The sequence below is a fragment of the Lonchura striata genome, chromosome 2 (genome assembly GCF_050655825.1).
Source record: "Lonchura striata isolate lonStrDom1 chromosome 2, ASM5065582v1, whole genome shotgun sequence".
Classification (NCBI taxonomy): domain Eukaryota; kingdom Metazoa; phylum Chordata; class Aves; order Passeriformes; family Estrildidae; genus Lonchura; species Lonchura striata.
This window is the reverse complement of record NC_140704.1, coordinates 118574680-118600239: the sequence shown is the minus strand read 5'-3', so window position 1 is coordinate 118600239 and position 25560 is coordinate 118574680. Positions and strand designations below refer to the sequence as shown.

The following is a 25560-nucleotide window of genomic DNA, read 5'->3' as shown; positions in this document are numbered from 1 at the left end:
CATTTTTATTGCTGCTTTTAAGTCTCTCAAAGGAACTGTGATTAATCTTAAACCAACAAAACAAAGCCCAGAGTTCTAGAAAACACTTGTTTAAATCCATTAAGGATCAGGTCGCTCCAACTGCTTCAAGCATAGGAGACAACTTGAATTCTAATTAAAACAAGCAGTGGTGGTTCTCTGCAAGAGATCCTCTGCTTCAGGTCGTTTATGTTTGCTAAGACCTAAAATTGACCAAAGCTTGAGCTTTCTTACTCAACAGATACAAGAGGCTTTCAATTTAAGGCTTTACAAGGATTCTCACCCTCCATTTAGGCTTGAGAGCTTGGGTAGAAGGGAGGTGAGTGAGCTAATGTGAACAGATTGTTTCTCAAGGAAGTAGGCTTGACAATTATGTGGAGGGGGAAATACCCCCCAACACAAAACAGCTGTGTCTTCCTTAAAGTCTGTTTCTGGTAATACACCACAAATAAAAGCTGCCTGACAAATAACTTCTAGCTGTAGTTTTAAAATTACTTGTATTATATGGATTGCTCTTTACAGGAGTAAATGGGCAAACAAATAGCATGTGGAGATCCGGTGGCATGAGTTACAGACTACTTAAGTAGTCTGATTACAGAGTAGCCCTGTGTCAAACGTGACTGGAGGGATCTAGGCACGGCTGGCTGGGTTTGACACTATTTCTGCCTTAGCTTTTTCCCGTTGGTCAAAGAGGGAACAGTTTTGGTATCGGCTTACACCTGGCTGTACCTCTGACTTGCCGGATGCCTCTTAAACACACCTAAATGACCTGAAGTCCCAAGGACCAAATTCCTTTGTCATCTCACTTATCTCCAAGTTACCCATAAACACAGATGCATCTTTCCCTTTGTGTGTGGGTGCCGCTCTGTGCAGAAATACTGCTGCCTGCCTGCTGCGAGCAGGCCGGCTCGCACCGGGGTGCGGTACATTTGTTACCGGCAGGGTCGGTCCTCAGCTTCTGGAAGGCGCTGGATCGCGGAGTCCTCCAGGCTCATCCCGCCTTCCCCCGGCCCGCCGTCCTTGACCTGCACACTCCTGGCTTTCGCGTGACCCGTTTCGCGATTTTATTTATTTCCTGCTTCGTTTTCTACTTCTACACCGCGGCAGCGCCGGGACGGTTGCGTAACACCACGCTAACTTTATATAACCCGCTCGGACGGAAACATTTAGGTACCCGCGTATCCCCCGCCCATCTTCCTCCTCCCCTTCTGCCAGGCAGAACACCCTCCCTCCTCTGGCCGCCCGGCTGTCGGTTCAGAGCTCTTCTTTGCCGCCGTGCCTTACTAGGGACCATAACCACACCCGCCGCGTTGCTCCGCCCCGCCCCGCTCCATCCCGCTGCCCCCATTCCCGCCTTCCCTCCCGTGCGCTGTGCGGCGGCGCCCCCTGCCGGGCTGAGGCAGCTCTGCCGGTGCCTTCATCACCCCCCCCATCCCCGCTCCCCCGCGCTCGGCCAATCAGCGCCCGCCTTCCCCCGCGCTCGTCCAATCAGCGCCCGCCTCTCCTCCCAAAACGCCCCCCCACGCTTACGCGGGCCCGGCTCGCGGGTTCCCGCGCGCGCCAAGGTAGCGGCGCTGGCGGGAGCGGGAATGGGAGCGGGCATGGGGACCCCAGCGCGGCCGGGGGACCCCAGCCCGGCCGGGGGACTGCGGGTGGATGAGAGCAGTGCCCAGCTGAGGCTGCTAGCGCGCTTTCCCTTGTGTGTTACGTAGTATAACCTGCCGCGTGGGTTTTTTTTGTTTGTGTTTTTTTTTTTTTTTTTTTAAAGGTCATACTCCCCAAACTTCTCTAGATTGCCCTGTCTTCTTCGGAAGTGCTCGTTTATATACGAGCCGGCCCCATCTCTGTTATGCTCCGTATGTATTTTTGTTCGTTCTCTCAGATAATGATGGGCTTTTTTTTTTTTTTTTTTTTTTTTAATCCCTTTCTTTACAAGTTCCTTTGCAGAGAACGATGGCTGATGAGAGGAAGAACTATGTTTCCATGGAAGTGTGTGATGTGTTGGAATCGGTTTCTTTTCTGAGTGTAGATGGTAAACCTTCCCCCTTGGAATCAACAGTATTGCCCAATACAGAGGAACAGCAGGTGTGGATTGGTTTTACAAGGTGTATTCTGGTGAAACTGGGCTGTTTATTGATGGATTTTTTTTTTTTTTTTTTTTAAGCTTTAATAAATGTTTCTTTGGTAAGAACTGCTGTACTTCTCTGCCCCGGGATGTGTTTGATTCTTCTGCTTATTTCTCATTGTTTACACACGGGTCATAGCTCGCACCAAATGCGAACCCATGGTCAGTGCTATGCGATATGATGTGCTAAACCTTGTGAAAAAAACAAGTAAAGGACTTCAGTAATTGCAATTTGAATGTAATGAGACTGTGCTATTCTTTTTAATAAGCTTTAAAAAATACACAGATCCTTGATGTAAAAACTCATTAGGTGCTTGGAAATAAAAATCTATAATGCTCTGCTGTGCTTGAGCAGAAGTAGTTCTACCCAGCTCTGCGTTTTTAGAGGGATCCGTTTCCTATGTGACTTTTCCTCAGATGATTTCACTTTGTGTGATTAGTGCTGGTCATGACAGGGCTGTGGGGAACTCGAGTAAATCCATCTGCTGAATGAAACGTTGCCAAAGTAAAGACCAAAGGTCCTTGAGAAAGGAAGGAGTGCTGGGATTCCTCTAAAATGCTTCTTGCTATAATTGCTTTACTTGGGAGGAGAGAGTTGTATAATGGTTGGGGGATGGAAAAGGCCACCTGGGCAACTGAGACTGGTTGCCTGCTTGCTACTGTGAGGAAGCTGAGGGTGTGGTGGTGCCTGGATGGTGGTAAGGAAGTGGTCTCTTGAGACTAAGAATGTGTCAGTCAGTGCTAATTGAACACGCTGCATACAGAATGAAAGTGCAATACTGTGTACAGCTGTTAGAGTAACACAGCTTGAATTCAGTACAGCCGGAGACCAGAAGGTGGAAGCAGTGCAATTCGTGCCCCTGATAGTGTGCTCTTTTAAAATCACGAACACTGGTTTTGTTGTGAAAGAATGCTAAAGGGAGGGGAATAGTTGGGGGGGGCACAGGAAAAATGGGTTGCTTTAGGACAGTAGAAGGGAAAGAAGCAAATAAAAGCTTTGAGTCTGAAATTGACATGAAAGAAAACATAAGACATTAATATAAAATAGGAAACAATATCAGATACATATGCTGATATGATTCGGGGCTGTTCTGTTTAAAAAGTGGCAATTATAACTGTGTTTTGTGTCTTTCTTCTTTTTAATGAATAGGTATATGAGCCTTTGAAAGTCTTCTTGAGAGTGAGACCCTTTTCTATAGCAGAGCTTGAAAGCCATGAATCCCAGGTTTGTTGTAGAACTAAGAAATAATTTTTTTTTCTCCTCTGAACAACACATAGTATTATAAGGCCAAACTTTCTTTTATATAAGCTATGTACTGCCCTTGGAATGGAATATGGAATTATTTGGCATCTGGATAGATGCAAGATTTTTTTTTCCACCCTCACGACTTCTAATAATTTCTATGATATAGACATGTACACCTGTAGCTCTTCAAAGTTTCACTGGGTATATTATTTAAAAATTGGTCTCAACTCTCTGTAGTGCTGAAGATACAAAGGAGTTCCATGGAAGAGATTATGCAATTCTAGTTGTAATTTGACTATCTGACTCTTAAGCTTCTTTTAAATGCTTGAATAATCTCCTACCTCATCCTGATGACTTCTTTCTCAGCCTGTCAAAAATCTTCTGTAACCTATACTGTCAGATTCAGATGCTTCAGTGTTTCATACATACACATTTCATACAAACATTTAGAAGTGCTCCTCCTTCCTGCATTGTTATCACTGATGAAAAGAATTCCTTTAGCTGTCTTTGGAGGACAAAGATCTCTATATCATATCTCTTAGCCCTTGTCTTTGCAGGCTGTCTGATTGTGGAGAGGTCAGCTTGAAGAACTCTAAGAAGCATTTAATGCTAATTCTTATTTGCTTCTTGCAAATAGTTTTTTAAAAATGCATTTCTTGCTTTTGATCTACTGGAGTTGGAACCTTTGTATTGTTTTCACTTGGATAATTCTTCCCTCTCTTGCCCCGAGCTTCCCTTTGCCTTTTCTTAGCTCTCCTTGAATAGTGCTTCCAGTTTGGTAAATTCCACAGTCTGAGCTGGCTTCAATTGTAAATTGATTTGCAAAATCAGATTGTTTCAGGAGTTGTTGAGTACATTCCTCTTTGGAGTGAGACATTTCTTAAAAGCAGGGAAGAAAAAATGAACATTGAGGTTTGTACAAAATTTTTTGTTTCATGTGGTTCAGGCTGAAATAGTTGAACTTCCAACCTATTAGCTGTATAATCTGTTTTGCATGTGATTAAGGCGTTTTTCTCAGCCTCCAAAACCAGAATGATTTAAAGATCTTCAACATTTTCAGTGTTTTCTACTTTCTTTATTATCACCTGAATCCAAGAAGAAAATGCTTGGTAACAAATGGAAGAAACCCACACAAAACAGTCAAGTAAGCCTCACTTCCTGATCATTAAATCAAACAGATCAATGTTATTTGTAGGTCTTTTATTCCTCCTTGCCATGCATAATTTTCAGGAAAGCACCTTTGTTCCAAATATGTGGCACAAAAAAAAAAAAGTAGAACCCAGGACTGATTCCTTACAGTTATAGGCTGATGCTTTAAACAAAGACAATCAGCAGGTTAACTGGTCAGTTGATGCTTAAAGAGATAATGATTTATAGAAGTTAAACTTAAGAGCTCTGGGTGAAATTCTGTACTCCCTGTCAGCAATTCTCCAGAGTCACCTGTGGGAAAGTAGGATATAAATTATGTGTGGTTTTGGATATAAATGATGTGTTCAGCACCAGAAATGGTCCAGCTCCTGCCAACTTACCTGCAGGGTTAGCTGGGGGAGACCAGTGGAGTGAATTGTCACCAGCTGGCTTCCATCTCTGCAGATCTGACTACTCTGGGCCTCTGCTCCCAGGTTTCTGTGAGGTTGGTGGCAGCTGATGGCACACTGCAGATCCTGGATTATTCTGTAGCTCTCCAGGGTTAGTACATCTGACCAGCACTCCTGTCCCTGCTGATGTGGGAGAAATGGTAAAGACTATATAGGTTCAGAGCCTGGCACAGTGAGCAGGTGACTGGTCTAAATTCAGAAAGCAATTTCTTAGAGCTTCTCAGAGTCATAGAATAAACTGATCTGGAAGGGACCTGCAAGGATCATCAAATTCCAGCTCCTGGCCCTGCACAGGACAGCCCCAAGGGTCACACAAGATGCCTGAGAGTGTTGGACAAATGCTTCTTGAACTCTGTCAGGTTTGGGGCTGTGGCCACTTCCCTGGGGAGCCTGTTCCAGTGCCAAACACAATCTGGGTGAAGAACCTTTTTCTAATTTCCAAACTAAACCTCCCCTGACACAACTTCAGGCCATTCTTTCACATCTTGTTACTGATCACCAGAGAGAAGTGCCTGCCCATTTTTGTTTCCTTGTGAGGAAGTTGTAGGCTGCTATGAGGTCTGTACCAGTTAATTACTGTCATAGAACTTCTGTATCAGTTAATAATCAGACTTATTAATTGAAGCTCCTAGGAACAACAGTACTCCTATGTACATACCACACATGGATTATTGATCTTAGAAGTTCTGGCCAGTCTCTGAACATAAATGTCAGGTTAAGTTACAATCAGTCCTTTCAGATGATGCATCAAGACATTGTTAAGCTACACTGGGAGTTCCCTTTGCATCCTTGTTAGCCAGTCTGGTGTAAAATAAATTTTCCTTTAACACTGCATCCTACATTTATCTAGCTAGTGATTGGTAATTGTATTTCACCTTTACTTAATTGAGAATAGCGATCAAATTACTTAAAACTAATTCTGTTTCTTTCATTACTGGTAACATTATTTATCAATCAAAAGATAATGCTTCGGACTTACTTTACTTTGATAATTCTGCTCTTAGTCTGTTTCACACTAAAAATGACTGATGTGGAAAACTAGTAGATTTCCATGTAATTTTATTTTTGTAGTGATTGTGCAAGTCACAGAGTACAAGGGTTTAGAAAGTGTTCCCAAGGAAGAGCTGCTGGAAGGAATGCTAGTAAAAGTTTTTACCTCTTAGAAAACCCTAAAGGATTGCCTTGACTTTGTCTGTACTCTGGCTTTCATGTGAAGTGAATATCTCTGTAGTGACATGGCTTGAGATGATATAGGTAAATTGTGGAACTTTTTGTAGCTCTGGTAAATGGGTGGAGACACTAGGCTTTTGGGGGGCTGTTGGAGGGGGCGTTAATTCTTTGTTTTGTTCAGATAACTTACTTCCTGAATAATTTTGTGTTGTTTTGGTTTACCTTGTCTTGTTTTCTAAGGGTTGTGTAACTATTGAAGATGCCCAGACAGTAATTCTTAGTGCACCCAAAGAGTCTTCTGCAATGAAAAACAGTGAAAGAGGGATTGGTCATGCTGTGCACAGCTTCACCTTTTCTCAGGTAGGCCAAATTATTTCAAAGTTTTGGTTTTTTTTTTTTCACTACAATGAAAGCTGAATTTTGTATTATGTCATGCAACATGATTTTTCTTCTTTTAATTACATGTGGTGGCACTTGCTCTTTTTTTTTAAACTGCTTATTAATTACTGATAAGCTGTCAGGAAAGCTGTATTACAATGGAGGTGTCTATTAGATGAGACAAGGAAGCTTCTTTGGCAGGTCTGTGGTTTTCTTTGATTAGATGCTACAGAAACATCTTGTAGGCACAAACTTACTGTGGTTCTGCTGTTCCTGCAGATGCTTTTATCTCAGAAACCTTATGTTTGTAGGAATTTATGTAAGTGTGTATTTAGTAGCTTCCTTTTGAAAGAATAGCAGCTTAACTGCTTAAGCCTTCTTACTGAAAGCAAATTTCTTAGCTTTGCCTAACTGCAAGAAGTTTTGTTCTTACAGGACCAAGTAATAAACAGTTCCAGAGACAGAGTTATTTAGACCATTGTAATGCTGATTTTTCTCATCAATTGTGGGTAACTGGTGAAGAGTGAGGAGGGAGTTTTACATCATTGGCAGAGCTCTTGGAAGTGTCCACTGAACATGGACAATGAGCATGTGTTCAATAGAATTCTGAGCAGTTTATTTTAGGAGTAGGAAAATATTCAAAAATTAGTGCAAGCCTGAGCGCCTTTCAGAATTAAGCAGGCATCCTGTGAGAACCCAACAGAAAACATTGAATCAGAAAGGATTCAGGCAAGACTGGAAATTAAGCTAGTGTCTCCTACCCAGCTTGTTCTGAAAAATCAGTCACGTCTAATCAAAACTTAATATTTTAGCTTATTAAACTTCTTTGTGCCATTTGTCTCTCCTTTTTTTTTTCTTTCTTTCCCTTATCCTAGGTCTTTGGACCAGAAACTACTCAGAGTGAATTTTTTGAAGGCTCAATGAAAGATGTCATAAAAGCATATATTAATGGAGTGAATGGACTGGTATTTACTTATGGAGTTACAAATGCAGGCAAGACATTCACTATCCAAGGTAAAAAAACATTTGCATGTGTAAAACCCGAGTCAAATTCAGTGACAAGTTTACATGAATGTTTACACTTAATTTTTCAATATTAAGGCACTCCAAAAGACCTTGGTATTTTACCTCGCTCACTTGATGTGATTTTTAAGCACATAAGAGGAAGACATTACCTGAAGATGAACTTCAAACCATATTTGAGCAATGATGTTAAGAAACTAGAAGATGAACAAGCTAAGCAAGAACAAGCCTTAAAAACTGCTATTCTTGCATCACTGAAAGAGGTCAGTGACCAAATGCTTCTTAAAACCGGTCTGTAAGACAGGATGTTTTAAAAGTCTTTATTCCACTATTGATTCTTTATCTATCTAAAAGTCTACAGTATGCATACTTGGTGAACCTTGCAATAATAACATGATTGGCTGCTTTTGGAGCTCAGGGTAAACTGGAAGAACTTTGTGGCACACCGTTCAAACCAAAAACCATCAGAAAGCCAAATCTTGGTTTCTAGAGAGAAGTCTCCTCTTTAGAGGAGCAGTGGTGACAGTAGCCTTTGAAAAGTCTGAGAGCTACAAGACCTAACTAAAACCTGGTTCTTGTTAAGTGGCTCTTCTTGCAGATTCCTGGGCTGGATCTTGGTGCAGTCCTTCAAATGCTTGTACTAGCTCAGGAGAGATGATGGCACTTAAGATGATGTCTTAGCAGAGGCAGTGAAGAAGGCAGCGAGAAGAGTCCCTTTTGGTGGAAGACAGTCTTAAGGCAGATTAAAAAGTTTATAAACCTGTGATTTATGTAACTTCATAAAGAAGCTTTCTGATTCAGAAAGTGAAGGGAGATGCCACAAAATAAATGTCTAAAAGGATTCCTGTCTGCCTGTATGTGACTAAGTCTGATCTCTGAAGACTGTAGGGAGAATAGAGAAGTCTTTACTGTGGCAACCCCCCTATTCTTATCTAGTAATTTCTGTTTCTATGGTAAGAAACTGTCTTGCCAGAAAATAGGCATCCATGTATTTGGGACTATTTTATACTTCCAAGTCCAGCTGCAGTTTGCTGTCAGATTCCTTTTGCTCGGAATGTTTTCCCCTGAACTGTGATTCGGTGCATCTAATCCCAGAATGCAACAGGTTTAGCTGGTTATCATTCAAAGCAACTCTAATATAATTCTGGGATGTACAGGAATAATGATTGGGTTTTCTTTTTTCTGTGGTCTTTAATACTAACCTTGTTGAAGTACTCCAGTTAACCCTGAAAAAATATCCTCAAGTTCCATTCTGAATTTTGTTGCTTAATTTAAATCCTGCAAGTCAAAACTTTGTTTAGTCTGAGTCTGGTTAACTCTTGAGGAAATACCTTGGATGAAAAAATCTGAAAGATTTGAAGGATTACATATTTGTTTTGATAGTGTCTCTGAATATGTGCATGTGTGTAGTGGAGGAGGGAGTCTTAAAGAAAAGTTGGTGGTTAGGAGGCTAGTAAGTAAATACCTTCAAAATTTCATGGAAGCTGCAGTCTTGATAAGAGGAACAAGCAGGAGCCCAGGGTCTGGAACAAAAGGTCAATATCTTATTTTGAAGCTAGCACTATAAAAATATTTCCTTCTGTTAAATCACAGCCTGACTTACTTGTAGTTCAGTAACTGAATGTTGCAGCAGTTGATCTAGATGCTGATGCACTGCAGTGAAAAGAGCAACACTCACTATCAGGAAGGACAGGTAAAAATGAATCAGGAAGCTATTACATGACAGGACCTTGTTTGTGTGTTACAATGCTTCCATAGAGATAGCTCAACGATTCCCAGTTCTGAAGCTGTGCTTCTTGATAGCTTGTGAATGAATAGCATCACTGTTTGGATGCTCTCAAGCTGTAATCTGAGAGCAGATATGGCTTGGTGAGCTTGGCTTTGGTTGACATGGATTTCTGTAGGCTCATTTCCCAGGCTCAGTTTACATGTCTCACAGAAAGAGCTTGCTGTTCATTCTCCTGGTTTTGACGGCTCTGAGTTACTGCAGCACTTTAATGTCCTACTGTTTGTTTTGTATGCAGTACTGCTGCAACAACTCTTGCTTAGCATGGTTCATACCCTCTTTCCTTCCCTTTCCTAATTCTCTTCATGGGGTTAAATACTGGCTTTTATACTGGATTAAAAGATGCCTTATGTGTATTGCTATTCCCACCTATTATTGTATTTTCTATTAAGCATCAGCTTCTGTTGTTGGCAAACAATATCTGTTTCTGTTCCTACTTGTTTTTAGGCAGTCATCTTCATGCTCTTTTCTCTATTTCACTTGAAAAGCAGTATAGCAGCACTTAATTCACTAAGTTTTCTCACAATACCTTTACAAAAATTTATCACATGCACAAGTAATGTGGTACTGGGTTTTCTAAATTCCACTGCATTTTTGACATGCCTAGATGAGATACCATGTCAGTCCTATATCCTACTTGGCACTTCACAAACAGCAAAGAGGACCCCTGCTGTGGTTGGGCTTCTAATACTCAAGAAACACAATCATATAGACAGCGCAGCTTCTGCAAAACGGTCACTTGTAGGATTTTGTTGTAATTGTATTCTATGCTATTTATCTTTAAGATGGAAGACCTCAAAGGTTTTATGTTCTTATGCCTCTCTGTTTGTAAGAATTCTCGTTTGGATGTACCAAGTGGGTAACATTGACATCAGCACTCGATCCATGATCAAGATAGTGCTGCATTTGAATAGCTCTAACACTAGGGTTTGCTTCTCTGGATCTGTTTTTCTACTGTAGGATGACCATCTCTCAGGAAAGAGAAATCAGGGTGAATGTCCTGATTTATAGGGGCCTATAAAATGAGAGGGGTAGTATGTAAAGGTGCTGGACTCTAGTGGGAGTTGCTACTTTGTTACATTAATTTTTCCAGAGGTAACTTAAGGGCTGTACTTTGGTGAATCTTGGCAGGTTTAAAACTATTCTGTTGGTGTAAAGAAATTCAGTAAATGTATGTATTTAAAGAAACTTTGCTATTGTCTATTTTTTCATGGCCTTTTAGTTCAGTCTGAATTAAAGCAACAAAGAGTGCTGGTTTGTCATAATTTAAGCACTACCACCTTGGCAATTACTTCTTGAGGAAACTTCTCCAGTTCTTTTGGATGACTGAAGCACTGTTCAGATTTGGTCAATAGTTCATAAAGCTCATAAAACAGACTGTTGCAGTCTGACAGAATTCTTTTTCTCCTAGGACTCTGAAGTTAAGTCTCCAGTGTTAGCAGCAACTGGCCACCAAAACTGGTTGCTGGGAGTAGCAGCAAGCAATAATTCATGTGATGGAAAGAGCAGTTATTGATTATAGTTCATGTTATTAAAAACATTTCATTTTCAGCTAGAGTAAGGGTGGCCTAATAGTTAATACTACTTCAATATTTTAATTCTAAATACTGGAGTTGCTGTCATTTTTAACTTCTGCTTTTCTCATTATCTGTTCATGTGGCTCTAATAGTTGTTTATTTTCTCAAGGAGACAGAGAGCAGCTCAAATGCTATAACAAATTTCTGTGATGGGAAGTTGGATCCTTCTAACTGTGCTTCAGACAATCACTCTTCTAACTCCCTAGGTAAAGTGTAAAACTGTTGTGTGTGGGAAAAACATAATGTGAATTAAGAAATATTAGTGGGTTACTGCCAGTGGATAAAAAAAAGTCCAATACTATACTTCAAGGTAAATATATATAGGTTTTTACCAAATTTTTGTCTTCCTCTGGAGAAAGTGCAACTATATAAAAGTATTTTTATAGTTTCATTCCTTTTGGGGAGAAGGAGGAGACTTAGTTTTGCAAATATAATGTATAAACTGATGGAAGTCTGTGATAAAGCAAGGCCATCAGCTTAGAACTTGGGCATATTCTTGAAACAGATGACTGGTGAGAAATTTGAACATTTTTTGGAGAAAGTTAAAGTTATCCATGTGTATTGAAGTGTGCAACACAGATGTATCTAAACCATCTCCTTTTAGCAGGTTCTATAGGTTCTTTTAGAAGATTCTATATACTGATTTAAAATCTGTCAATGAGTTGATCTTTGAACTCTTCCTCTGTTTTGGATTAGCAGAGAACTTTGTTCCATTTGACATTCATAAGAGTAATATGAACCAAAGAACACAAGCATCTGTGTGGATTTCCTTTTGTGAAATTTATAATGAGTATGTGTACGACCTATTAAGTATTTCATCTACATCAAAACCTCAAAGGCGCAAAGTTTTAAGAATTTGTGAGGATCAAGGAGGAAATTGTTACATTAAAGGTAATAATACTGTTTTGTGACCTGGGCAGTTTCACACAATTTCTCTGATGATCAGAAATGTATGTAAAAGATCTCTTTATGCAGATTTAAAGTGGATTAATGTTCAGAGCACTGAAGAAGCCTGCAGACTGCTAAAAATAGGAAACAAGAACCGAAGCTTTGCCTGTACTAGAATGAATGAGCAATCAAGTAGAAGGTTTGTTCCTCTAATTATAAGCATGCTCTGTCTGTTTTGAGGGGAAGGGAAGGCACTTTAGAATATGTGTGTTATGAACCACTCTTCAATAAAAGTTTAATACTTCCCTTAATTATTCTGGGTTTTTTTATGAAATTCTCTCTGAAAGAAAACTAGCAGAGAGACTCTGTGACCAGTAGTAGATGCACTCGGGTTGCTATTCATGTCTTTGGACAATCAAAAAGATCAAATCACATTCATTTTTGAGTGTGAGCAGGGCTATGCTTGGTAAATTCTAGTGGTGCTTAGTGACAATGGCTGTGTGAGGATGTTGAGGGAAAAGCTGGTTAATTTTTCATTACTGGCAGTATAATTCTTGGAAAGCTGGAGCCTGTCATTGGGGGATATAGAAAGGAGCAAGTCATGTGGTATCTTGCAATGCTGCTAGATTTTCTAGATGCTTTTAGGTTGCTGTGTTCAAGCTGAGCTTACTTGGTCTTTAAGAATTAAACTCCTACCTTTTTATATAGCTCTGGGCAGGGGTCAGGGAGAATCTGGCTTTTGATGGAGTGAGAGGAAATAAGGAAGATTGTATAATTACTATTGAAAGTGGGTCCTTTCTTGATTTTAATGATAATTTGTACTTTAAGTGTGAAAGGGCCATGTTTCATTTTTAGCTAATACAATCATAGTGTTACTAAGCTTGCTTTTTTCTCTAAAAAGCAAAAGTTTTTGCTCTATATTAGCTAAAGACAGCTGCTGTTAAATTTCATGTTCTTCTTACAGAGCTTTATGCCTAGAATGCCCACTGCTAAAGAAGTTTGTGTGCTGTGCTTCCTAATGAATCAGAAACTGGGCACTTCTGGTTTTGTGACTTTTCTCTTTGGTTTCAGACATGCCTACTGCCTGTGTAGATTGTTGTCTAAACCAGAGTTACTGGATTTTCAAGTGTTACAAATTCAACCTTTCTGGAAAACAGAATTATTTTAAAACCAAACAAGTAACTGTGCACATTGAAGTAGGCAAAATTATTTGTAAAACTTGAACTTGTTCCCTTCTCCCCACCATTTGCTTCAAAGTTAATCCTTCAGATTTGCAGAGTTCAGATACTGCCAATGGTTTTCTATACAAAGTGGGTACATGACTACTATTCTTTTGTTCAGTAGACTTTAGTGAGTTGGCTTGGTGTTTTTCTCCAAGACAGTTTGTAGGCTTCATGTGGTATTTTTCCTTTTCCTGTGTGAAGAGAAATAGAAAGTAATAAAATACAGCTTTTTTTGCTGCTGAATGAATGCATTGCAAAAGTAGCTAATATACCAAGATAATTAGTGAATTAATTATTGTCCTTTCTTCAGCACTGAGCTTTCTGTAGCATACAATTTTACTTTGCTTCAGTTACTGCTTAAGTTTCATAACTGATTATTAAAAGCAACTTCTTTCCATTCCAGTCACAGTATATTTTCCATCAGGCTACTCAAGCTAACTGATGAGCATCAGCCATGTGTTCTTGGAGTATCAGAGTAAGTGAATGCTTCATGTGATTACCAAGAATGTAAATATTTTTGGAAAATTAATAAGGTGCAAACATGCCAAACTGCGGAACTTTGTAATAATAAACAAATCCTCTGAGAGTTGAGAAGGAAATCAGAACTCCACTGAGCACATAAACTGACTGGAAGCTCAACAGGGACAAACACAGAAGTGTTTTCCCATCCTTACTCTATGATTTTGCTGAAGCAGCTCTGTCAGTAGTGTGTAAATTGAGGAAAATGTGTATTGTCTCACACAGTAGGGATGTGGTGGCAGAGTAAGACCATGCAGCACCAGACTGTACGTCCTGGTGAGCAGAATTCAAGTGTCTGGCTGATAAAGCTCTACAGCTGGAGGGCAGCAGTTGGTGCTGAATGGCCCAGGTGCAAGCTATGCCAATCTATCTTTCTGCTCTGGGACCAGACTAGACCTCATGGGTCTAATGTTTGTGAGAACACATTTGGTGTGCTCCTAGAATGTAAATTAAAATCTATCATCCCAAAAGAATTCTGGTGACATGATCTCAGACTGTTCCATGGTCCAATGTACAGTAAGAGGGGACCATCAAGTGATTTGCTTAAAAACTGTTCTCCATTAATATAAATTGCTAATGTAAGTGCACCCTGTGAGAGCAGTGTTAAGTCCTTACACTTAAGTCTCTGCTCTCTTATGGTTTAGAGGAAACAGCCTTATCTTCTGGCCTGAAGGCATTTAGATAGCTTTTTTTCGAATGGTGTATCTTTTTTCCTTCGGATTAATTAAGCTTGATGCAGAAAAATTAAGACAGCCTGTAACAGAATGTTTTAGTTCAATCCTATCTCCTACTGCTTCTTCTCTTGTCTCTGCTGAGCAAGGGTGGTAATAAATATACCTCACTGTAAGATAACACCTTTAAATGTCAGATGTTACAGTGATAAATACTCTTAAGAATAGATAACTTGAGAAAATGACTGCATCTGTATTTTTTTTCTTGCTGTTCTCTATCATAGTGTATCCCCTTGAAAAAAATTGCAGCAACTGTTAGGTGAATGACTATATGTTGCTTAAGGAAGAAAAAAGCTTTTCATCTTGTGCTGGAAAGGATAAAGAACATAAGGCTTTCATACATTTGAAATATGTGCCTTAATAATTTGTATAGGACTTACTTTAGCTGTATGAAAGTTTATGGTCTTACAAATTATTTTATTTAAATAAATTTATGTATAAGTGAGTAGTGGTATGGTCACATAAATTATCCAACTTCCAGGGCTCCCTATATTTCAACAGCTTTTCTAATATAAAGTAAAATTTACTGAATTCCTTGATTATCCAGGATGATTTTCTGATTTTAACCTGTTGTTCCATGAGGTACAATTCAGTGGCCTGAGTTTAGCAGCAAGTAATTGCTATAGGCAAGCAAAGAGCTCTATGGTGAGCTGGGAAGAACTTAATGTGTGTGTTCTGGATAACTCTTTCATGCAGGTTGTCTTTCTGTGACTTGGCTGGTTCAGAGAGGTGTAATAAAACACATGTCTTTGGAGACAGACTAAAAGAAGCAGGAAATATTAATAATTCTCTTCACATCCTTGGAAAGTGCATTGCAGCATTGAAACAAAATCAAAACCCAAAGTAAGTGATAAGTAATTTACATGCCAAGTTTCAGGTGGAGACACTGTGTCCCTTTATATTTCTGCAAGCACTTTGCACAGAGAAAATTGGAAAGCTACAAAATCTTTTAAGTCTTTTTTATTATAGTTGTCACCCTAATACCCGCAGAGCACCATTTCTCCATAACTGGTGATTGTGGAGAGCAAAACAAGGCAATTTGCAGCAAACTAACAGCATTTCTTTAGTGTATGTATATGAACAATGGACTTTGTGTACAAAGCTTCAGTTTTGTCTTCTTAATTTCCACTTGCAAATTATATAGGTAGCTTCATCAGGCAGCTGATAGATGACCTGTACTTAGCTTTTGGCTTGTTCCACTGTCTGCTTTGGAACACTAGGAGACTGTGATGCAGACACCATTCTACTTTTTCTGTTAAATAGTTCAGTTTGTTGGGGGGCCTATGAAATCCAGGAAGGATCTTGCTCTTTGATATAAAATAGCTTGGGCTTAAATATGAGCATTGTACTGGATCTTTCCTGAAAGAGAGAAACAGAATTAAAGTAAGCTACAGTAGGCCAGAATTTTACAATTTTTGTTTTGTTTCACAATTTGATATTTTTCCCTCCCTGAGGATGAAGCCAAGCTATATTCCATTCAGAGAGAGTAAGCTGACTCGTCTGTTTCAGCCATTTTTTTGTGGGAAAGGCAAAGCTTGTATGATTGTAAACATCAATCAGCATACTTCCACATATGATGAAACACTGCATGTAATGAAATTTTCAGCTATAGCCAGACAGGTAAGAGTATATCTACTTTCTCTGCTGTTCTGATTTTTTTTTTTTTTTTTTTTTGTTAGTAGTGATTTGTGAAATGATCAGGTTGTATGGATTTTAGTGTGATTTGGATTCTTGATTCATCATATTAGTTTTTCTGCATGTAGCCTCTCTCTAAAAGTAGTAGGGCTTCTAGTAGTCCTACCCATCTTCAGACTTATTTGTGATGATGTTTAGACCACTGCAGGTGTCTGTTCAGTTCTACACTGCTGATGCTCTGTGCAAAACGCAGGGAACTTTCAGGCATGACAGATTTATAGTATATATCTGAACAAATGCAGGATTTCAATTCAAATTTTTCATGAGTTACTTAACCTGGGTGCAGTTAAACATTTGCTGTACAAGATGAGTTGTTCACAACTACTTGGACAGTTAGTGGTGGTAAAAGGAGTATCATCTTCTTTTGTAGTCTAAATGAAATCTTTTGCAACTGCATTGCTCCTATTTGGCTAAATGCAAGTAATTAATAATAAAAGTGTCTTGGCAAGCTTTTCCTCCATCTCCTTCAATACCCTTGGGTGGATCCCATCCAGCCCATAGACTGTGTGTGTCTGTGTGCTGTAGCAGGTCAATGATCATTTCCTCCTGGATTCTGCTCCTTGTTTCAATCTCACATTAAATTCAGGACTTGGGGTTGATGTTTGGCCTTAACTTTATTCAAGTTCCCTGAATCTGCTTCTTGCAGGGAGTGGGCTGCTGGGCTATGCTGTGTTTCATGGCACAAATAAATTTTTTAGTCTGGAGACACAGATTATTTCTGTCATGTTATTGCAAATCTGTAATAGCATGTCTAATATGATCTCAGAGAGGAAGGTTTTTCTAATTCTCTTCAGAGAACTAGACTTTGTACTGTGGAGACAAATTTCTGATATGCTGTCCTGTGACATAGTTACTTAAAGTCTTTATGTAAATAGCATGAATTGCTGAATCCTGTCATGATTTGCTGATTCCTTGCTGAATCCTGGTCATGGTATTTCAGAAAGGAGCAAATGATGTAGGGATTTTCTGCTTTTCATCAACTTTGCAGGAAACTACACCAAAACCCTTCTATTTTAGGGGAAGAGAAACCACCTGTCTAGACAAGGATACTAAGTTTCCTGGCAGATAATATTTCCCTTTTCACTCTTTATAGAGTATTTAAGTCTTATGTTCATGTAAGAATTATGTTACATTGATGGATTCTTTTCTGCTAAAAGGCACGTAAGCTTTTGTCGATATTCATTAAATCATTAAATATTGTGTGAATACAATAATGCATTCATGCCACTTCTTCTGGTATTCTGATACCTACAATATTGACAGCATTGGTAAATCATCTCTGGATTTTTCAGGTTATCCAGACAATCCTGCCCAAAAATTTTGGTTATTTTCCACCAAAGATGGTTGGAGGTGATGGCAAACCTATCATGCACTTTGGTGCTAACACATCTGTAGGTGACTTTGCTGACAGTACTGAAACCTCTGCAGAAGAGGAAGTGGACATCACCATTCTGAGTCATGAGGTAAATGCATGTCTACTTAGAACTGCACCCAAGAAATCAATTTCTGTTATTTCTGATATTGTTTTAGCATAAGAGATGTGCTGAAAGCTGCATCAAATGGGAAGTTGAAGTTTCTGTTTAGTGTCAGACAGACTAGACTTAGAGTGGCCTAGTTCAGTGTAGCTGTGGAAAGATGCCCTGTGGCTTTCTAGTTAGGTCTGGTGCTAAATATGGAATTCAACTGATTGCCCAACAAGAAGATTAAGGAAGCAGTACATATCTTTAAAATAATATAATTTAGTTTTTTGTGCCTTTTTTTTGGAAACAGCAGTAACGAGTTAAGACGCAGCATTTTAAAAACAAAACTGTACAATCTAATGACAATAAACTGTAAAAATCAAGTAGGTTTTATGTTATGTTATACAAACTATTCTTTAATGCCAAAACAGAAGTAAACTTTTTGATAGTGGACACCATCAAGATGGGCACAGGATGTATTTGCAGTAGAAATTTATGTTTGAAAATACTTAAATTTTGCAGACCCCCAAAAAAGAGGCTACTAAAAAGTACCCTCTGTGGATGGCTGCCTGTTTGAATATTTTGTTTGAGATGCATGTCAACATGTGTTTCAGTCTTGGTTTTTGAGGTGAAACATTTTAAATTTAGGACCTCTTGAAAGCTGCAGAGGACTTAAAGGAGAAGGTAGCTGCAGAAAGGCGAAGTAAGCTCCTTCTGGAGGTGAAGATACGTAAAGAGATGGCAGAAGCAATGTTTCGACAGCTGCTGGAAACAGAGGAAGCCTGGAGGCAAGTCACATTGCAGTCTGCTTTGAGACTGAAAGGCTTCCACGTGTATAAAAGCATACCTACATATGGATGTATATGCATACATGTGTATATTCAGGACATACCTACTCATGTTATTTAGAGAAGACAGGGCTGCACAATTTCAAAATCTCTGAATGAAAGGGAAGAAAGAACATTAAACTTGTTCAGATCAGCCTCTTCCCACTTACAGTGAAAAAGTAATGCTGCTTTCGGTTCAGCTTTCCTCTGTTGAATTTGTAATTACTGGAGCTTGCCTTGGCTTGTTATTACTACTTAGCAGAGGTGGAAGATTGTTACAGGTACCCCACTGAGCCAATTTTTCCAAAACATACTCTGTCATGTTAATATGCATGCATGTGCTTAAGGTAGTTTGAATCATAGCTCTTTTGACTCCTCTGCATGACTTATGAGCCACTGTTAGTTTGATATTTTATGAATTACTGTGCCCTTATGAATTATCTTATGAATTATGAACCCTGCACTGATGTTAATTTAGGAATTTCTTTTCAAGTTCAGATTTCTCAAGCTGAGTTCACTCCCTCTTAACTCTTCTTTAAATCACCTTCCTGCTGTTTGAATTGTTTAAAAAATTAATACCAAGTTGCCAGCTGAGCACACTATGGTTTGACCCTGGCGCTAGCTTTAAAATTGTTGCCTTGATCAAACACATGAATTAGCATTGATGGTTTTTCTCTGTTGAGGTGATGTTCTGCATCATTGATGGGGATGTTTTAAAATTTTGACAGTAATGTGTGAAACAATAGATGGAGAGGGATTTCCCGCAAGAGTACGTGGTGACAGGACAAGGGGGAGTGGATTCAAACTGTTGTTTGAATCCACCAATTCAAAAAGTTGGTTTAGCTTGATTGTCATGAAAAAAATTATTTACTGTGAGTGTGATGAGGCACTGGAACAGGTTTCCTAGAGAAGTTGTTGATGCCCCATTCCTGGAAGTGTTTGAAGGCCATCTTGGAAAGGTCTAGTGAAAAGTGTCCCTCCTTATGATAGGAATGTTAGAATTAGATGATCTTTAAGGTCACTGCCAACCCAGGCCGTTTTATGATTATATGAAAATGAATGTGGCATTTATCTTAAATGGAAAAAAGAAAAACCAACCAGAAACTAAAGTGAGAAATGCCCTCAGGATATATGCTTCAATTGTAATATCTAAATAGGTGTGGTCACTTTTATCATTGTATGTTGGTGGATTTTCTTATAACTTTTTTTGACAAATGTGTTTTTTTTTAAGTGTGTGTTCTTCTATAGTACTTTCTTTGGTATATGCCAAGTAGAAGTTACACTTTGGTGCATGTCTATAGGGTCATTGAGATTAAAAGGAAAAAAGTGCTTTTTTTTTTTTGTCTTATTTCACTATTTCTGATTAGAGAAATAACTTTAATATTCTCAGATGAATACATGTGTTCAAATGTAATAGCTGGAATGCAGACATATTATGTATAACCAACATGTTCTCTTCAGCAACCGCTTGGAAGATATGAAAGATAGTTATGAAGAAAAACTCGAGAGCAAATTTGAAATGTATAAAGAGGCTATTAAGAAACACGCATATATGTGTGCAATGGAACAAATTGAAGACCATTATGTTCCCATAGAAGAATTTCTAGCTGAACAAGAGAAAGTTGAGGTATGACTTGACTGCCATTAAAGTATGCTCTAGGGTCTTAATTGTAAATTTTGCTTTTCTTTAGTAGAATCACTCTGGGATTTTGGACGTAACACTAAACAAGGAAAATAACTAGCAGTTCAGCCTTGCTGTTCTGTGTTCAGTGCTCACCATAAGGATACAGATGTCTTCTCTCTGGCACTATCTGTAGTGCTCACCTAAACTGCAGGATCTTTGAGGCTACAGTTCAGTTAAATCCAAATCATCTTTATCTTTGTGGTGCAATGATTGGAACACCCAGGAGAATGATGTATGCAGAAGTCTGGCTTTCTAGAGATCTTTGGGATCATAGGAGGTAGAGTAAAATGCTACTCTGAAAGGGTGGTGGAGAATTTGTTACAGGATAACTATTTTAATTGTAATTGATCTTTGGTCTGGAGGTGAGGATTGTGGGATGAAAAACTGATGAGAAATCAAACTTCACGCAGGAGAGAACTGAATGGTCCTGAATGTGCTTAAACATAGAAATACTCAGAGTTGTCATTAGTAAGTTGCTGCTACTTTTGCAATGCAGCCAGGTTAGCTATGAGCAACTCAGTTTTCTAACCTCTGCAGAGATGGTTAAGTGCATCCAGGCAGCAGATAAGCCCTGTGGGTCTTGTTGTCTTTAGTGGAAGAATAGAACTGTGATGTCCACCAGAGGAGCTTTCTCACTGCGCTCTCCTGTTCTGGAACTGATAAGACATCACATCCTATGGATAGGCAGGTTCTTTTCAAGACATGAGAAGTGAGTTTCTCTTGTAGATTGTGGTATGTAAATATTTCTGCTTTTACAGCTCTCCATTCAGATGCTGGCAAGCAACACCATATTATGTAATTGCCTGTGTTTTTCCATCTCCTTCAAATTTGTCTCTTTTCCTCACTTAGACTCTGTTTCTATGTTCAGTTAAATCCTAGCTGTACATTATATTAGGGAGGACAAGAAAAGTTTTAATAGTGTTCTTATACTGGCCAAGAGGCTGCATAAGGGAAGATTCAGAAAGCAAGATGCTTTTGGTAGCAAGTCAGATAAGAAACTGTTGAAATCCCTGAGAAGGGTTAGTTGACAAAGAGAGGGAACAGCATGGATCTGAGTGGGCAGCTTCAGAGAACCACAATTAGATTAGTAACTTTTCTTGACGATGCCACTTGTTTGATTTCTCACTGTGAAATACCACCCTGGCAATCTGACAGATACTGAAAAGAGTTTGAAATTGCAATGTAACACTATGAAGTACAGTCTTCCTTAGTTATCAAGCTAACTTGCAACAGTGTTTAGTATATAGACACTAAAGTTTCCTTTCTGCCATATGGTTACTTTTCATACACTTTAGAAATCCTCAGACTGCAAGAATTGTATCCTTCATAAAGAACCTTCCTCCTAGATGTTTTTGTGACCTGAGTCTTATCACTTACTGTACCTATCCATAATCTGTGAAATAATTTAAAATTGCATGTTTGTGTGGTATAACTGAAGGATGTGCAGTAATGCATGAGATCAAGCAGAAATACAGACAAATTCTGCCATGTGCTCTTTATTTTTTTTTTTTTCAGGATAGAGAGAGGAAAATATTGCAATTGGAAAGGCAACTTGATGAACAGTCAGGGAGGCTGTTGGCTCTGGGAAGTCTGAGCTCGGATATTCTGACGACTGAAAATAACATGGAACAAGGTAGGAATGTAATCTGGGTATTAAAAGTTCAGTTTACTTCTGGTAATGTGTATAAACAAACAAACTTTTCTTTTGCCTATAGATCTTATGGACAGCACATTGAAGAGAGCCAATGAAGGATTGCAGAAACAATGTAAAGAGAAGGAGGAGGTAGCTCTTGCTTAGTTTTTTTCTGGGAGTAATGATTGTAAACTCTATCATGGGTCAATGCTTAAAGATGTGCATTGTAGACAAAAGTATGAAGATTCCTGTAAATGGGCATTGAGCTTATCAAAAAAAAGCCCTTGCTCAGTTGTGGATGACTTTTGCCAGACTGTTCTGGGCCTTATTCTGGTCTGTAAAACCATTTGCTACTGTAACAAGTTGTGCTGAATGTGGTATGAATTGGAAGTAAGGAAGTATGTTTAGCTTTGTGCTGGAATTTATTGTAAATATTGCCGTGACCTCAGAGCTTTCCGTCCTGAAATGCTTCCTGCTTCTGCATAGGAGGACAGTTACAGAACCTGGTAATAGTTTAGATTTTAAATCTAAAATCAAAAGTTTAGATCTAAAATCAAAATAGTGCCTTAAAGCAGTCCTTTCTGAAAGTACTCAAGTCCACTATCACCCTAAATTTAAGTAAAGGTGAATATCTCTGTTCTTCAAACAAGACTTCTGTGCTCTGAATACCACATAGATGTGGGAATTATGGAAAACATTAATTTTAAGTATGCATTTTTTATTCTGTTCCTTGAGTGATCTTCTTGTAAAGATACAGTTCATTTCCCATGTTTAAAGAGGATATGGGGAGAAGGGAAGACATAAGTTTTGCTGTTTCTCTAATATCAAATATGAGTAGGGATTGGAGAAATAGTTCCAGCTGGTTCTAATAAACCATGTAAATGGAAAATGAACTTAAGTCCATTTCTATTAAGAAAGAATACTCCAAAAATAACTTTTTCCTTCCCAAGTTTAATGTCTTGTGCTATGGCTATAGCATTTGTTTTCCACTGTTTTTGAGAGCTCTACATAATTTTCCCATGTCACTTTCAAATTTTTGTGAAATTTTTATGCTTGTTATGGGGATACAGTTATTGATTGTTTTGTGTGGCTAGAAAGTGTTAGAATGATGAAACTGATTTCTGGCAATAACTGAAGTAAGAATGGATTAAATGAGTTGATTCCATCAATGCCTTTCTGCTTTACCTCAAAGATGAGTGCATGTGTGACTTGTAATTCATTTTTTTCTTCCCATTCAGCCACTAAACATGGGCTAAGGGTGTGAGGTTTTTTAGCAACGTCGTAGAAGTGAATGAATGGTAACATCTATTTTTCTGCTTCAGAATTTCTTTTGCTTCTTGGGGCTTAAGCTTAGTCCATTAATATTCCCATCAGAAAGGTGAGGTCCTCTGTGGTAACTGTGCTCCAGTTCTTTATGTGAGTAGTGTTAATGAGACAAAAGTGTTCTTTTAAGTACTCTTACTGAAATGAAGCAGGCAGTTCCAGATGTTACTTAGTCTGTGCTACTGCTCATTGACTGGCAGGTCTGTCAATCATAGTAGCTTCAACACAACAGCCTTTGAATATTCCAGCTGTATTTTATCACCTGAAATGATGAGCTGGGACATAGGAGGTTGAGAGAAGACTTTCTTGTGTTGATCTTGCAGTTTGCATTGTTTTAGTCGTAAACAAAATTAATGTAAAACATGCTGTTTTGAACTTTCATGTGTATGGGCTTTATTTTCAGCTTATAAAATCTCTGAAGTTTAAAATACAGAAACTAAATGAAACTCTGTTAGAAGCTAATGAAGGCTACAGAAAAATGGCAGAAGAAAACAGTCAGCTGAAGCACACAATCATGCTCAAGGTTAGTCAATGATTTAAAAACAACTTTAATATGGCTTGTATCTATAGTTGTACTGGCTGCTTCTGCATATTTTTACATGTAAAATCACTGTTAAATTAGCAATTTTTTTTTGATGTTAGCATTTTTTCTGTGCCTAACTTCCTGAATTATGAGCTCAGAGCTCTTGTGTTTCACTACTTGACTCTGAATCTTGTAAGACAAAACTCATTTTTCAACTTGAGTGATAGACTCTGTCAATAGAGTAGCTTTGCTGACAAAGGCTGCTAATCTAAAGATGTCATGAATTCTGGTCAAGCAAAGAAAATACTACTTACAACTCATCATGAGGCATGTTGCTGAGGCAAGCAAGGTGTGCACAAATGCTACTGAAACAAAGCCTAAGGATCTATGGCTATAAAGCTATACTGATGGTTCTGCCACAAATGGCCAAACTGGATGAGAGATGGGGACAGATAAACTGTTTAATACAGAAATGGACATCTTTCCTTCAAAAGCAGGGACTTCCTAACGTTTACTGCATCTTACCTCAGATATCATCTAGATACCCAAACAAAAAAATGAAACTTTTGAACTCTTGGCACTTTGAATCTAAGCTTCACTTGTAATTGGCAAGTATAATAACTGCTTAGTGATGTATTTCTTTGAACATTATATTAATTTCTGCATACTTTTTTGTTTAAATCTCAGACTGAAAATTATTTTACTTGAACTTTTTAATTGGAAGTTACCTTCCTGTCCATTGTTAATAGGAAGGTGATTTTCTTAACCACAGAGATTAAAGAGTGTATTTAACAGTCTGTATTCTGCCCACTCAAAGCATTTTTTCAGTCCTGGTTAGCAGATTTATGCCATAAGAGTTTTGATTTGGCCAGGTTTGCTTTCAGAAATTACAAGGCAGGAAAGCTGCCTTTATCTAGTTCCTAGAACAACATCAGTTCTTTGCAGAGTGTGGCAAAGCATTTTAGCATCAGCCTCTTAGTCAGACTTGGTCTCTAACTAGATTGTATGGCCCTGTAATTTGCTGGGTTTTTAATTACTTTGTTGTAATTTAGAAGAAATGGGTACTGAATTGCCATATGACATAGTAATAACAAAGGTATTTATGCATTTAATAAAATAATGTGAATAAGAAAATTAACTGCATAAAAGAGACCATGCAGTGTTCACACACTTAACACAGCCTTATCCTTATAGGATCAAGAAATGATTAGTCTTCAGAACTGGGCTAAACGTGTTCTTGAGCTTGAAGAAACAGTGTCTTCCCTGCAAAAAGAGCTTGAAGAACAGAAAAATAATTTCTTTGCAGAGGAGTCAAAACAGCAGAAACCCAGGAGAGGTTTGCTGGCTAATCTGAAATCCACAGTAGCATGCACTGCTAGTACACCTCTTGGTAAAGGCTGGGGGAAGTACGAAGAGGCTTCACCCTATTCAAGAAAACAAGGACTGTTGCCTCATAAAGCAAAAGAATAATATTTGGTAAATCAAAGTGTGCAATTATTAGGCATCTTTATTAGTATTAAACTGTTGGTAGCTCTTTCTCGCTCTTAGGTGCCATCTTCACTGTCATATTGATGAGAAAAATGTTTCATACAGAACTTTTAAACTTGAATCAAGGTTGAATTTAGAGCTATAAAAGTTTGGGTCTAGACATGTGCTTTTACTGTTGATATAGGGATGTGGTCTGAGAAATATATATTTTAATTCTGGAGTAATTTCTATCATGGACACTTCTCTACTGATAAATGTGTGGTTCATGCAAAGTGGGATATCCCTCATCTGCTATTTGTTATGTTTTTAAATTATTTTATTTCATTGCTGGTTGCTAGAAATCAGATGGCTTGTAAACTTAATCCCAAGTAGTTAAAATAGCATGGTTCTTCAGTTAATATTCTGGTTTTGACCTGGAGACTCCCAGTTTTTCTTGGGACCAAACTAAGCAAACTGCTAAAGAAGGCAATGAAATGACATCTCATCTGGCTCCTTGCTAATTTTCAGCTAACTTGGCTTTGTAAAGAAATTTGTTTTAATAAAATTTGAATTTCTACTAGGAATAGGTATTAAACTTTGAAACATGTATTTAATAAAATTTTCCATTGCTAGATTCAGCTCTGATTCTTCATTTTATAAACCAAC

General features: G+C 38.5%; 1 protein-coding gene across 6 annotated transcripts; it reads left to right on the top strand.

Annotated features, from left to right (window-relative positions):
- Nucleotides 1–475: 475 nt before the first annotated feature.
- On the top strand, nt 476–25532 carry LOC110484804 (kinesin-like protein KIF20A). 6 transcript variants are annotated; one of them, XM_085573821.1, is made up of 19 exons: nt 476–1188; nt 1955–2103; nt 3294–3368; nt 6398–6517; nt 7411–7549; nt 7637–7821; nt 11031–11127; nt 11621–11812; nt 11897–12008; nt 13436–13507; nt 14979–15125; nt 15737–15902; nt 17270–17440; nt 18086–18225; nt 19726–19891; nt 21464–21581; nt 21664–21731; nt 23308–23427; nt 24622–25532. In XM_085573821.1, exons 1-19 carry the CDS (start codon nt 852–854, stop codon nt 24895–24897), a joined length of 2850 nt encoding a protein of 949 aa, XP_085429947.1. In that variant the 5' UTR covers nt 476–851; the 3' UTR covers nt 24898–25532. The 6 variants fall into 6 exon arrangements, with proteins under 6 accessions (XP_085429947.1, XP_085429946.1, XP_085429950.1 ...); XM_085573820.1 differs by having other exon boundaries at nt 11618–11812; XM_085573824.1 differs by lacking the exon at nt 476–1188 and adding an exon at nt 1443–1583.
- The last annotated feature ends 28 nt before the right edge of the window (nt 25533–25560 follow it).